The sequence below is a fragment of the Vipera ursinii genome, assembly GCF_947247035.1.
Source record: "Vipera ursinii genome assembly, chromosome: 1".
Classification (NCBI taxonomy): Eukaryota; Metazoa; Chordata; class Lepidosauria; order Squamata; family Viperidae; genus Vipera; species Vipera ursinii.
Genome location: NC_139512.1, coordinates 114569804 through 114583940, shown reverse-complemented (window position 1 = coordinate 114583940; position 14137 = coordinate 114569804). Strand labels below are relative to the sequence as shown.

Here is a 14137-nt window from a genome sequence, read left to right as displayed (position 1 = left end):
GCTGGGGGGAGGAGGAAGCTGTAGACATATATTCTATTTCTGAATTTCTACTTAGAAAAGTTGTTCTGAATCTTTCTTCATCAGATGTTTTTGGCTTAAATTTGCACCAACAAAAAAACAATATTGGCTGGAAATTAGGAGAACTGCCTTCCCAAACTTCTGCAAGGTCCCAGGCTGGGAAAGGCAGAAATATAATTTATGTAGTCATTTGGGTCTGCATTTTGTTTCAGCAAATTCAAGAGCAATGTAAAAAACATGGGGAATGATTTCTGAAGCACAGAAGTTAGCGTTGCTACCAAACCAGACAAGCAGGGCTTGAGTCCATTTTAAGAAACTAATTGGGGAAAACACATCAAACCACCTCCTCCCTAATTAGTATCAAGGTAAAGTGAAGGAGGGGGATTCTGTTACTATAGAATTATGTTTCAGACACATACAGAATTCGTTTTTTAGTCTGGCCTACATTATAGGACCTACAGGTCACCTTTGGGCTCCCTTTATTCACATATTATAAAGTGGAACAAGTTGTGTTAAATCAACGGAAGAGAAATTCCATACTTGCAAGCTAAAAGATGGGAGAGGTCCCTGCCAATTTTACTGTTAAAAACATTTTCTGAATAAGAGAATAACTGGCTGAAGCAGAGAAATTGATGTAATAACGCCCATTATTTCTAAGATTAGCTTGCCAACTATCTTAAGGAACTTTTGAATATGGGACTTGTGCATTGGTTCTACTTTAACAATACTCTGACAACACCCTGCTGGCTACAGGAGTTAGGAGTTGATATAGTGCCTCTGAAAAGCATCTGATTCTGTAAAGTCTTCTCAGCTAATATTGATAAAGACAGCTTAATCCACCAAATTATTCAATGCTCTTTACCCCTTTATTCTTCAAAGATAAATGACAAGTAGTCCTTGGTTAATAACCCTAATGGGTGGCTAAGTGACACACTTGTAACGTGAAATGTCACGTGACCATGCTGACTTGCGACAGCACTTCCGGATGCAGCTGTTAGCAAATCTTTATGGGCCATTTAGCATGATGTGATGTCATCTGACTGGAACTTGTCACTTCCTGCCAGCTTCCCTATTGATTTTGCTTGTCAAAAGCTGCTGTGAAGGTGGCAAGTTGTGATCACATGACTGTAGGATGTTGCAACTGTCATAGATGCAAGCCAGCTGTTGTGCACCTGACTTGCAGTTGCATGACCATGGGGTTCTGCGGCAGCCACAACTTTGAGGACCAGTCATTAGTTAGTATAATATACTACAACTGGCTTATATTGTAACATTTTGAAATTAACATTTTTCTAGGATGGCATATATCATTTGAAGGTCCGTTTAGAAGAACTAACAAGGAACCGGAGAGTCTTTGCTGCTCATGACATCAACATCATCTGCTCCAAGCCCCAGGAGCATGTCACAACCCCAGAAAACAACAGGCACCATGTGAAACAGCCTCAACCTGCTGTAGTGCACATAGGAGGGTCCCATCTAGGCCAGGTGCACCATGGGCAGTCCCGGCCTAGTGGTCTTCTCCCACTACAGCCTAGTCAAGTGCATCTGGGGGAGTCCCAGCCTGGCCTAGTGCATTCAGGGCAATCCCAGACCGGTCAACTTCTCCCACTTCTGCCTGGCCAGGTACGCCCACTCCAACCTGGATTATTGCAACCAGGTGCATCCCAGACCGTCCTTGTGCGTCCCATCCAACCTGGACAGGGGCGCCCAGGAGAGTCCCAGCCCAGCCTCGTGCATCCCATCCCCCCAGGACAGGTGTGCCCAGGAGAGTCCCAACCTGGCCTCATGCCTCCAATCCGGCCAGGACAGGTGCACCCAGGAGAGTCCCAGCCTCGGCTCATGTGTCCCACCCCACCAGTAAAAGTGCGCACAGGAGAATCCCAGCCCACGCCTGTGCGTCCCATCCCCCCAGTACCAGTGCACTCAGGAGAGTCCCAGCCCGGCCTCGTACCTCCAATCCGGCCAGGACAGGTGCGCCAAGGAGAGTCCCAGCCCGGCCTCATGCATCCCATCCAGCCGGGACAGGTGCGCCCAGGAGAGTCCCAGCCTGCCCTCGTGCCTCCAATCCGGCCAGGACAGGTGCGCCCAGGAGAGTCCCAGCCCGGCCTCATGCATCCCATCCCCACAGTACAGGTGCGCCCAGGTGAATCCCAGCCCGGCCTCGTGCCTCCAATCTGGCCAGGACAGGTGCGCCCAGGAGAGTCCCAGCCCGGCCTTGTGCCTCCAATCCAACCAGGACAGGTGCGCCCAGGAGAGTCCCAGCCCGGCCTGGGGCATCCCATCCACCCAGGACAGTCCCAGCCTGGCCTCGTGCCTCCAATTCAGCCAGGTCAGGTGCGCCCAGGCGAGTTCCAGCCTGGCCTCGTGCCTCCAATCCAGCCAGGACAGGTGCACCCAGAAGAATCCCAGCCCGGCCTGGGTCATCCCATCCACCCAGGACAGGTACGCCCAGGTGAGTCCCAGCCTGGTCTCTTGCCTCCAATCCGGCCAGGACAGGTGCGCCCAGGAGAGTCCCAGCCTGGCCTTGTGCCTCCAATCCGGCCAGGACAGGTGCGCCCAGGAGAGTCCCAGCCTGGCCTTGTGCCTCCAATTCGGCCAGGACAGGTGCGCCCAGGAGAGTCCCAGCCCGGCCTGGGTCGTCCCATCCGCCCAGGACAGGTGCGCCCAGGAGAGTCCCACCCCGGCCTCATGCGTCCCATCCCCCCAGTACAGGTGCGCCCAGAAGAATCCCAGCCTGGCCTGGGGCGTCCCATCCGCCCAGGACAGTTCCAGCCTGGCCTCGTGCCTCCAATCCAGCCAGGACAGGTGCACCCAGAAGAATCCCAGCCCGGCCTGGGTCGTCCCATCCACCCAGGACAGGTACGCCCAGGTGAGTCCCAGCCTGGTCTCTTGCCTCCAATCCGGCCAGGACAGGTGCGTCCAGGAGAGTCCCAGCCTGGCCTTGTGCCTCCAATTCGGCCAGGACAGGTGCGCCCAGGAGAGTCCCAGCCCGGCCTGGGTCGTCCCATCCGCCCAGGACAGGTGCGCCCAGGAGAGTCCCAGCCTGGCCTTGTGCCTCCAATCCGGCCAGGACAGGTGCACCCAGGAGAGTCCCAGCTCGGCCTGGGGCGTCCCATCCGCCCAGGACAGGTGCGCCCAGGAGAGTCCCACCCCGGCCTCATGCGTCCCATCCCCCCAGTACAGGTGCGCCCAGAAGAATTCCAGCCTGGCCTGGGGCGTCCCATCCGCCCAGGACAGTCCCAGCCTGGCCTCGTGCCTCCAATTCAGCCAGGACAGGTGCGCCCAGAAGAATCCCAGCCCGGCCTGGGTCGTCCCATCCGCCCAGGACAGGTGCGCCCAGGAGAGTCCCAGCCTGCCCTCGTGCCTCCAATCCGGCCAGGACAGGTGCGCCCAGGAGAATCCCAACCTGGCCTCGTGCCTCCAATCCGGCCGGGACAGGTGCACCCAGGAGAGTCCCAGCCCGGCCTGGGGCGTCCCATCCCCCCAGGACAGGTGCGCCCAGGAGAGTCCCAGCCCGGCCTCGTGCCTCCAATCTGGCCAGGACAGGTGCACCCAGGAGAATCCCAACCTGGCCTAATGCCTCCAATCCGGCTGGGACAGGTGCACCCAGGAGAGTCCCAGCCTGGCCTCGTGCCTCCAATCCGGCCAGGACAGGTGCGCCCAGGAGAGTCCCACCCCGGCCTCGTGCCTCCAATCTGGCCAGGACACGTGCGCCCAGGAGTGTCCCAGCCGGGTCTCTTGCCTCCAATCCGCCCAGGGCAGGTGCGCCCAGGAGAGTCCCAGCCTGGCCTTGTGCCTCTAATCCGCCCAGGACAGGTGCGCCCAGGAGAGTCCCAGCCCGGCCTGGGGCGTCCCATCCGCCCAGGACAGGTGCGCCCAGGAGAGTCCCAGCCTGCCTTCATGCCTCCAATCCGGCCAGGACAGGTGAGCCCAGGAGAGTCCCAGCCTGGCCTTGTGCCTCCAATCCGCCCAGGACAGGTGCGCCCAGGAGAGTCCCAGCCCGGCCTGGGGCGTCCCATCCGCCCAGGACAGGTGCGCCCAGGAGAGTCCCAGCCCGGCCTCATGCATCCCATCCCCACAGTACAGGTGCACCCAGGAGAGTCCCAGCCCCGCCTGGGGCGTCCCATCCACCCAGGACAGTCCCAGCCTGGCCTCGTGCCTCCAATTCAGCCAGGTCAGGTGCGCCCAGGCGAGTCCCAGCCTGGCCTCGTGCCTCCAATCCAGCCAGGACAGGTGCGCCCAGGAGAATCCGAGCCTGGCCTCATGCCTCCAATTCAGCCAGGACAGGTGCGCCCAGGAGAGTCCCAGCCTGGTCTCTTGCCTCCAATCTGGCCAGGACAGGTGCGCCCAGGAGAGTCCCAGCATGGCCTTGTGCCTCCAATCCGGCCAGGACAGGTGCGCCCAGGAGAGTCCCAGCCTGGTCTCTTGCCTCCAATCTGGCCAGGACAGGTGCGCCCAGGAGAGTCCCAGCCTGGCCTTGTGCCTCCAATCCGGACAGGACAGGTGCGCCCAGGAGAGTCCCAGCCTGGCTTGGGGCGTCCCATCCACCCAGGACAGGTGCGCCCAGGAGAGTCCCAGCCTGGCCTCGTGCCTCCAATCCGGCCAGGACAGGTGCGTCCAGGAGAGTCCCAGCCCGGCCTCATGCGTCCCATCCCCACAGTACAGTTGCGCCCAGGAGAGTCCCAGCCTGGCCTTGTGCCTCCAATCCGGCCAGGACAGGTGCACCCAGGAGAGTCCCAGCCTGGCCTTGTGCCTCCAATCCGGCCAGGACAGGTGCGCCCAGGAGAGTCCCAGCCTGGCTTGGGGCGTCCCATCCACCCAGGACAGGTGCACCCAGGAGAGTCCCAGCCTGGCTTTGTGCCTCCAATCCGGCCAGGACAGGTGCGTCCAGGAGAGTCCCAGCCTGGCCTTGTGCCTCCAATCCGGCCAGGACAGGTGCGCCCAGGAGAGTCCCAGCCTGGCTTGGGGCGTCCCATCCACCCAGGACAGGTGCACCCAGGAGAGTCCCAGCCTGGCTTCGTGCCTCCAATCCGGCCAGGACAGGTGCGTCCAGGAGAGTCCCAGCCTGGCCTTGTGCCTCCAATCCGGCCAGGACAGGTGCGCCCAGGAGAGTCCCAGCCTGGCTTGGGGCGTCCCATCCACCCAGGACAGGTGCGCCCAGGAGAGTCCCAGCCTGGCTTCGTGCCTCCAATCCGGCCAGGACAGGTGCGTCCAGGAGAGTCCCAGCCTGGCCTTGTGCGTCCCACCCAGCCAGGACAGGTGCGCCCACTTCTGCCTGGTGTAGCGCATCCAGGTGTGTCACAACCTGTCCAGCTTTTTCCACGCCAGCCTCACCTTGTTCATCCACTTCAGCCAGGCCATGTTCATCCAGGGGAGTCCTTTCCTGGGCATGTGCATCCAATGGTCATCCAGTCTAGTGTAGGTAAGTGAATTTTATTTTTTACTTAAAATGTTTATTATTGCCAGTATCATACATGTGCAATATAAAGCTTATACTATCACTTCATAACCAAAGTAACTTTGGTTTTCGGCTTTATATTTTTAATTTAAGAATGTGCATGTCTTATCATATGGTGAGAAAGTGTTGTTGTGACAGGGCTGGTCGTAGGCTGGAACAGAACAAGTGTATGCATGCATGCATACATACATACATGCATACATACATGTGTGGGTGTGTGCATGTGTGCTTGTGTATTATTGCTCTATATTGCTTTTCTAGTTCTTATTTTCATTATTTATATACTACTAAATCCTGTGTGTCTATAACCTTTAACTGGGTGAAACGGCCTCATAGGGCAAAATATTTTCAACCAAATAACCTTGAATAGGCTAACTTACAGAATGCATCCAAAATCTGGGACCCATTTCTCCTGTGAAATTGAAATTTGGCAAGTTGTATAAAACATTTTATGACATGAAAATTATCGAAGTATTTTATGACATAATACATACAATACATATACACCATGAAACATTGCATACATCAGCTCCTGATGTTTGATTGCTATACAGTTCAAAGTATGGGCTACTTTCAAGGGAGATACATTAAGAACTCTTGATGTCCATTGGAAGCTCTGCTATTTTTTTAAGGTATTGAGGAATCTAACAAGGAAATATCTCTAAAACAATCTAACAAGTCACAGGACAAGTCTAGTTGTCTTTATCTTTAGGCATAAAGACCTTCTCTTTGTTACTTGAATCACAAAATTTTGTGATGCTAAGCTCATACATTATGACCTTACATTAAGACTAAAACATTATGGTTTATTTTCATCCTTCTAGTCATTAAGGACTAATTTTCCAAACAATGCAATTTCTCTTACTTCCAGGTCGCCCTCTAACTCAGCAACAATGCCAGGTTTCTTCTGGGAGAATACCCTGTGCAGATGTACAAGGACCAACAGCTTGTCATCAGACTGGATGTTGTTATGATGCTATGGATCAGGTGACTCCATGCTACTATGGCAACACAGGTAAAAAGTAAAAATAGTTAATGCTGAGCCTGGGATCCAGCCATTACTGTGCTTTGAAAGTAAAATGTCATTTTCCTAAAAAGAGGATTTATGTGCAATAGTATGATGAGACTGGGTGAGAGAATTATCACTTCTGCCTTTTCCCGAAAATAAACACACACCCCGAGAGAGTTCTTGATCTGTTCCGCTTGTAACCTCTGCACTTTGTGTGTTGCAGTCACTGTTCAGTGCCTTCGAGATGGCTACTTCATCTTGGTAATCTCCAGGGATATGTTGGATTATCCAATCATCCTGGAGAGTGTCAAGCTCTCCTATGCCCAAGCAGGTTGCAGTCCAGTCAGGAAAACAGAATCTTTCCTTGTCTTCCGCTTTTCTCTCACACAGTGTGGCACAACAGTTCAGGTGAGGATGCAGTCCAGGCAAGTGCTCATTTATCTGGCTCTTGAAGGATCTTTGACTTATTTGCTAGACTACATAAAAATGACTGTGTTTGTTGTCCTTCTAGGTGACTGGTGGCAAACTGATATACGAAAACCAGCTCGTGTCTGGCCTTGACATCCTAAGAGGGCCAGATGGTTCTATTACACGAGATAGTACCTTCATGTATGTTGAGTTTGCCATGTACCGATGAGATATTCTCCCTTTAGTTTTAAGATATGGATATTTTTAGTCTTCTAAATTAAGTTTTACATATCAGGCCTTGGTTTTTTAGCTTCTGATTTATATAGCTATTTTTTCAGACTATTAGCCACGTTAGCGGATCGGAACAGGAATCGAAGTCCAATTATAGAAGGTTCCCCACTTTTGGCATAGATTGGTTGTGGACTGCCTTTAAAGTGCATAGTTTGCAAACTAAGGTTAATCTTCCATAGCTCTTCTTTTCAAAGAATCTAACCGTTTAAGTGCAGCTTGATTCACTGTTTAGACTGCAATAAATAATCAGGTTATAACAGAGGTTTGTTAATGCAAAGCCTTAGGAAGGATAGCTATCTACCAAAACTAAGATTGATTTTGAACATTCTAGTCAAAGGAAATGATTTAGCCGGATAATCTCTTGTATCTTGTACATTTAGGCTTCATGCTCGTTGTATCTACAATGCTACTGATTTCCTGCCACTTCAGGTTGAAGTGTTTTCACCTCCCAGCCCAGCTCCAATTTTCCAAGTAGGCCCCCTCCGGCTTGAGCTGCGCATTGCCACAGGTATATCTGCCTTAATGTCTGATATCAAGTCCGCAAGGCATCTCCTCTCTCTGAAAAACCACACAGCCACATTTTGCCTCTTGTCCCCAGATTCGAGCTATACCTCATACTACTCAGATTTACAGTATCCTATTGTGAAGATCCTGAGAGAGCCTGTGCACGTGGAGATACGCATCCTACAGAGACTGGACCCATCCCTAGTTCTGGTTCTCCATGAGTGCTGGGCTACTCCAAGTTCAAATCCCCTTGAGCAATTACAGTGGCCAGTGCTAGTGGATGGGTAAGTCAATAAAAAAGAAAAAAAATGTTAATTCTCATAGCATCGGTGGTGTTTTACTTACCTTATTTAATGTTTTACTTATCTTATTTAAAACAAGTTTATACCTAATTTAACCAATGTGACTCTGGGTGGCTTACAAGAAAATTCAGCAAATCTGATTAAAAGACCATAATACATGAACTAACTCATAATAATGACATAATAAAACTGTAGATCCAAATAGAAATGAAACTATCGTGCAATTGGGCCTTCAACACATCGCAATCCCACGGCTTGGAGAAAGAGCCATGTCTTGACAGCTTTTCTAACGCATCTGCTTCCCAGGTGCCCGTTCGAAGGAGACAATTACAGAACCCAGCTAGTACCCGTGGGACCTGCTACGTCAGAGCTTCCCTTTCCTAACCATTACCAGCGTTTCATCATTTACACATTCACATTTGTGGATTCTGCCCCTCAAATGGTGCTAGATGGCTCGGTAAGAAGATAAGCAAAATAATTGCTTATTGTATTCAGTTTTTCCAATGAAATTACCTTTTTAAGGGAGTACGGGACAATGTGCCACAGTATGCTACCAAATGTAAAGGGGGAAAATATACTAAGAAAATGTTGTGGTCGGGTTTTTAATACTAGTACAGATCACACATGTTGCTAAGGAGCAGGTCTGAAACAAATCTCTGGAGGGTATTAACCTGATTATTTAATGGGAATTTTGGGGTGAGACAAATATATTTAGTTGTGGTCATCTTTTATTACATATCCGTTTAAGAAATCTTGTTTCCTGGATACTTGTATCTAATAAACAGCTCGTGGAAGCTGTGCATCTTATACCTAAAGAGAGATGCACCAAATATACAATACCTTAACTGTTAGGGCACTGCCTATTGCTTGCTTATTTGGGTAAATAAAGGATGCTGAAGATGTGTTTTTTTTAGCAAGGCATTAATGAGTACATATTTTGGAGATATATCTTAATAGGAGTTAAAATGAGATCCGGCAAGATTGAGGCTGGTCTACTCTGTTAACAGACTCATGCTATACCTTTTCTAGGTGTTCCTTTTCTGCAGCGTGTCTGTTTGCCATCCCTCTGATCATGATTCCTGCAGGGTTGCGTGTCAAATGCCAGTGGCTTCAAGTAAGTTAGAATGCTTCACTGCCACAGTTTTAAAGGACTTTTCTCCCTCTGCTTAGTTGGTTCATGAGGCACCTAACATATAAAATAGCTAACATAAACATATCTTGAATGCATGAAGAAATGGAACATGATCTAGTTTACGGAAAGATTTTCAAAATCATTTTCAATAGTTTAGTATTACTCATAGGCCTGACTAGCTCACTGCTTACCCATAAAGTCAAAATTTTGTATGAGCAAGGAAGACCATAAGAAGCAGTTGTCCCATTCTATTCTGACTTGATCAAACCCCACTTGGAATACTGTCTGCACCTCTGTGTAAGACACTGATACATTGGAACAAGTTCAGATGGTAAGGGGATTGACAAAAACAGCCTCGTGAGTAATGATTAAAGAGGTAGTATCTTTTGCCTATAGAAGAGAAGACTGAGAGGAGACATGGTAGCAGTTTTCAGATATATCAAAGTTAGTCCTCTAGTGGAGGAAATAGGCTTGTTCTCTTTCATCCCGGAGGCAGAGGGCAGTGCAAGAATCAGAAGGACATAGATACAGGTAGTTAAATATTAAGAGGAATTTCATGATGGTGATCATGATTCCAAACCAGTGGAATGTTTCCACATGATGTGACATATTGCTCATTACTGGAGGTTTTCAAATGGAAGATACATAGCCACAGGTCCAAAATGTTTAGTAGTTCCTCCTTTGAAGGAGGAGTTGGACAAGCTAAAATTTTAACGTTGTTTAGGTGCATTTTAAGTTTAAAAAAAGCACTGGTTCTGAAACAAATTACTGAGGAATTCTACTTGTTTGTCTCCATTCAGCACATTACTAATTAGTTTTTTTGTTTTGCCTGTTGGCAATATGTAAAAGAACAAAGCCCTTGATCTCGTTGCCACTAAATTGTATTTTCATAACCAGTTTTGCCAAAGCTATTCAAAACATTGAATAGTGTTTTCACCACTTTGCCTGATATTAAGCTTACTATTTTATAATTTCCTGATTCTCCCATGGATTCATTTTCAAAAAAGTATCATTTGTATGTTTAATTGATAATATTTCTTTAAAAAAATTATTTACATCCCACCTTTATTTTTCTTTATAAGTAACTCAAGGCAGCAAACATACCTAATGCCTCTACCTCCTCTCCCCCCCCAACAACTCTGTGAGGTGGATTGAGCTGAGGAATGTCTTTTGAATTCTTCCAATTTTTTTTCTTCAACAATCCCTTATTTTTAAAGAACTTTCCCCTTTTGTAATTAAATGGAAATATACTGCAACCTGCTGGGAATTTATCTTTTCTATGTATCTTACTGGAGATCTTGTCCTCTATCTCTTAGGAGGCCGTCGATTTTTGAAGGAGGAGAATGAGACAGAATCCTTGGACTTAGTAAGCACTTATGGAGCTGTGATTTTTCAAGAGAGTATTCATGAGAAACAAGTCAGGTGGGAGAGTGGTAAGTAACTGCAATAATGAAGAGCCAGGAATTAAAATAATATATTTAACATACTCTATATTTTCCTTAAAATGCTAACCTCAGGTTACTGCATTCCTTTATAAAGTGAATGCTTGATATGCATAGCCACTTAAATAGGGATATTCATAAGTGGATATTGGTAAATGGGCACCAGCTAACAATTATTGCTCTTAGTATTCCAGAATGTGGCAATAGTCCTGAAGCTTTTATATTATTATTATTACAGAAAAATCCAAGCTGTAAGCATCCCCTTTCCCTCATTCTTTTTACCCCAAGTTGGGTAATGCTGATAGAATTTGCTAATAATTTGGATCTCAAACCACTGTCTATTTGGACATCATTATATTTTATGCAGTGCTATTTCTGTGGCCCCTACAGAATAATCATAATATAGCTAGAAAAATGTTTTTTCAATAGTTTGGTCAAGTGGCAACTGCTTTGTGAAATGACAATGAGCGAATTACAAACTGTTTTCTCTTATCCACAGATGTGATCTCCAGTGAAGACCTGACTCTGGTGCTTTTGGTGGTACTACCTATCATTGGGATTATCCTATTTATTGCTGTGCTAGTGCTCTGGAAGAAAAGAAGCAGGATGACAAAGCTCTAAATTTGTTGTACAGAAAATATATAAATAAAGCTATACCCAGTAGCTTATAAGGAGTCTCTTGATATTCAGTTCTTCACTGACTAGACAGAAAAGCTGCCATTCAGTGATTACGTCCAGTAATTCCATTTTTATATAGATGTTAGATATCTTTACCTCGCTACAATTATGAATGCAAGAAACCCATCTTGGATATCCATGCTTTGTTTCCTCTCTTATTGTATGGATCCTGTTTTAAAAACTATGCCCTTACACTAATACTGCATGTGCAAAGAGACAATCTCTTATTTTAAATAGATTCCTGTCCTCTAAGCTTATTGCCAATGCCTCAATATTACTTCAAGAGGAGGGATGAAACTAAAAGCACTGGCTATATTAAAGGAAGCATACAAGATAGAGTCTAGAGAACTTTTCTGGGAGTTATTAATTGGTTTCTGAGAAATAAAAACATAATGGGTTATTGCTGGTTATAACTCATCTGAGCTATATGAGTTGCAGATTTCTAAATGAGCCCCGGGATCATCCGTACAAATGCAACAATGGGAAGAGGAGAGCAGCATCTATTGGGGGGGGGGGAATGTCCAGTAGTAAAGCAACTCTTGCTTTCCCATATTTTCCAGCTCACCCATTTTTTGTCTTTCAAAACAGCTGCTGAATTGCACCACCCGAAGCGGGTGGCAAACCACAATTTGTCGTATCTGTGCTGCCATTGGTGTTGCATGGGGATGCTTACATATCTTTGGAACTTGCTTCAGCTCCAATTCATAACTTACAGCAGAGGGGGGCCTTTATTCCTGGAAACCCCCTTTGTCTACACCAGGGGTAGGCAACCTCGGCTCTTTTATGACTCGTGGACTTCAACTCCCAGAATTCCTGAGCCAGCTATGCTGGCTCAGGAATTCTGGGAGTTGAAGTCCACGAGTCATAAAAGAGCCGAGGTTGCCGACCCCTGGTCTACACCATTACATTTTTGTTTTCTGTACAGAAGCAAAAAAAATATATATCATTGCAAAGATATGAGCTAGTCTAATATTGTTTTTTAAAATGACAAAAACTTTCAGGCAAGGTTTTGATCTAGAGAATGAATTTGTGTGGATGCCCGACCATTTTCTTGGCAAGGTCTTTCAACACTGGTTTGCCTTTGTCTACTTCCTAGGGTTGAGAGAAAGAGAGGAACTGGGCTGGCTTTGTACCGAATAAGCAGTGAAAGGGAGGGGAATTGTAATGGGAAAAAAAATCTAACAAAATTGAGACTGCATCATCCCCTCCACAGTCTTTTGAATATGACCAAGGCCAAATCCAACTTCTTTCTCCTATTTTAATGGGAAGGATGACCTCACTGAATTGTTGCCTAGTTGCTGAAATCTGGGTTTGCTTTAAAGACACCCACCCTAACCAAAGTTAGGAAAAAGGAAAAAAAAAACCCAACACAGCTTGTCTACCTTCCTGAAGGGAGTAGTGAAGGCTCCCTGCCTCAGCACGAAAGCGTTTGGCAGGATTTACTGGAATGGTTGTCCTGGAAAAGGCTTCATGGCTCAGACAGGCCCGAGGTTGCTTCGGTGAACCAAGGCAGCATTTTAATGCCTCTGCTAAAGCAGTAACAGTAACTGCAGGATTTAATGAAACTTCACTCTTTCCCTCAAATGAGACCTTGCCCCTCCCTGTGTTAGCTTCCCCTGATGGAGCAGCCAGTCAACCAAGAGAGATTTCTGATGTTGACAATTCCCCACCCCCCAATCTCAGCCCTGCCTGGTTGTGAGGGGACTTCTTGAGGTGGGGGTCTCGCCTGGCCTCATAAAGGAGCTAGTTTTTCTGGCAGTGCAATGCTGGCAGAACAACTGTCTCTGCTACCTTAGCAAATGTGAGGGGGTTGACAGGCTTCACTCTTCACCACCACAAATTGGTGGGGCTGCTTTTCTTCTGGCCCATGTTTCTTGATGACATTTGAAGAGCATGGCTTTCTTTCTGTTCGGCTGAGAGCAAAGAGTTTTATTTTGGCCCCACTCTCCCACAGGCAAAGTATATTTATTTATTTATTAAACAAATTTATATACCCACCTGTCTCACAGCGACTCTGGGCAATGTACAGCACTTAAAATCCAGTTTAAAAATCCATAATTTAACCTCCCCCCCCCCCGGGCCCTGTGCAATCTGGCAATTAATAAGTGCATTAATTGCCAAAAAGGCTGTGATCCTGTATATCAAGATGCTGATGATGTCACACAATTATTTAAAACATTTAGATATCTGCTTATCTTACGTTGCACTGTGGGCGTCTCCCAATGAAAAACCACAGAAAAAAGGGTGGAACTTCAATCACCCTGTTGTCACTGCAACCTTGAATTTTCTGGCCACACTTTGTAGATACCCATGTAAGCAAAGTCCATATTTATGCTTCTGGTCTGAGTGAAACTGGTTGTCTAAAAGGCAGAAGTGAGGGGAAATGTTTGCAGATCACAAAGCCACAATAACAGTTGCTTTTGTGGTCTTGTTGTTAGTTGCAAAGTCGTGTCCGACCCATCGCGACCCTATGAACAATGTTCCTCCAGGCCTTCCTGTCCTCTACCATCTTCTGGAGTCCATTTAAGCTCATGTCTACTGCTTCAGTGACTCCATCCAGCCACCTCATTCTCTGTCGTCCCCTTCTTCTTTTGCCCTTAATCTTTCCCAGCATTAGGCTCTTCTCCAGTGAGTCTTTCCTTCTCATTAGGTGGCCAAAGTATTTGAGTTTTAGCTTCAGGATCTGGCCTTCTAAAGAGCAGTCAGGGTTGATCTCCTCTAGGACCGACCAGTTTGATCGCCTTGCAGACCAAGGGACTCGCAGGAGTCTTCTCCAGCACCACAGTTCAAAGGCTTCAATTCTTTGGCACTCACGACTTTTTTATGGTCCAACTTTCACTGCCATACATTGCAACTGGGAAGACCATAGCCTTGACTATACGCACTTTTGTTGAC

The 14137-nt window shown here is 47.4% G+C and overlaps 1 protein-coding gene and 1 long non-coding RNA gene across 3 annotated transcripts; one reads left to right on the top strand and one right to left on the bottom strand.

The window, feature by feature from the left end:
• Window positions 1-5919: 5919 nt before the first annotated feature.
• ZP1 (zona pellucida glycoprotein 1) lies at window positions 5920-9170 on the top strand. Its single transcript, XM_083348633.1, has 6 exons — window positions 5920-6491; window positions 6709-6893; window positions 6997-7094; window positions 7565-7692; window positions 7783-7972; window positions 8297-9170. Exons 1-6 carry the CDS (start codon window positions 6326-6328, stop codon window positions 8457-8459), a joined length of 930 nt encoding a protein of 309 aa, XP_083204759.1. The 5' UTR covers window positions 5920-6325; the 3' UTR covers window positions 8460-9170.
• LOC310631872 lies at window positions 6344-13797 on the bottom strand. Of its 2 annotated transcripts, XR_014490737.1 has the most exons (5): window positions 13443-13797; window positions 13034-13155; window positions 10413-10563; window positions 7796-7961; window positions 6344-6477 (listed from the first exon to the last, which is right to left on the bottom strand). It is a non-coding gene; the product is annotated as an uncharacterized lncRNA (long non-coding RNA). The 2 variants fall into 2 exon arrangements; XR_014490736.1 differs by having other exon boundaries at window positions 13034-13797.
• Window positions 13798-14137: the final 340 nt, after the last annotated feature.

Coding starts and splice junctions, on each gene's coding strand:
- ZP1 (XM_083348633.1), top strand. CDS start 6,326: ATGCAATTTCTCTTACTTCCAGGTCGCCCTCTAACTCAGCAACAATGC. Junction 6,492..6,708: donor ATGCTACTATGGCAACACAG/GTAAAAAGTAAA, acceptor TGTGTGTTGCAG/TCACTGTTCAGTGCCTTCGA. Junction 6,894..6,996: donor AGTGTGGCACAACAGTTCAG/GTGAGGATGCAG, acceptor TTGTCCTTCTAG/GTGACTGGTGGCAAACTGAT.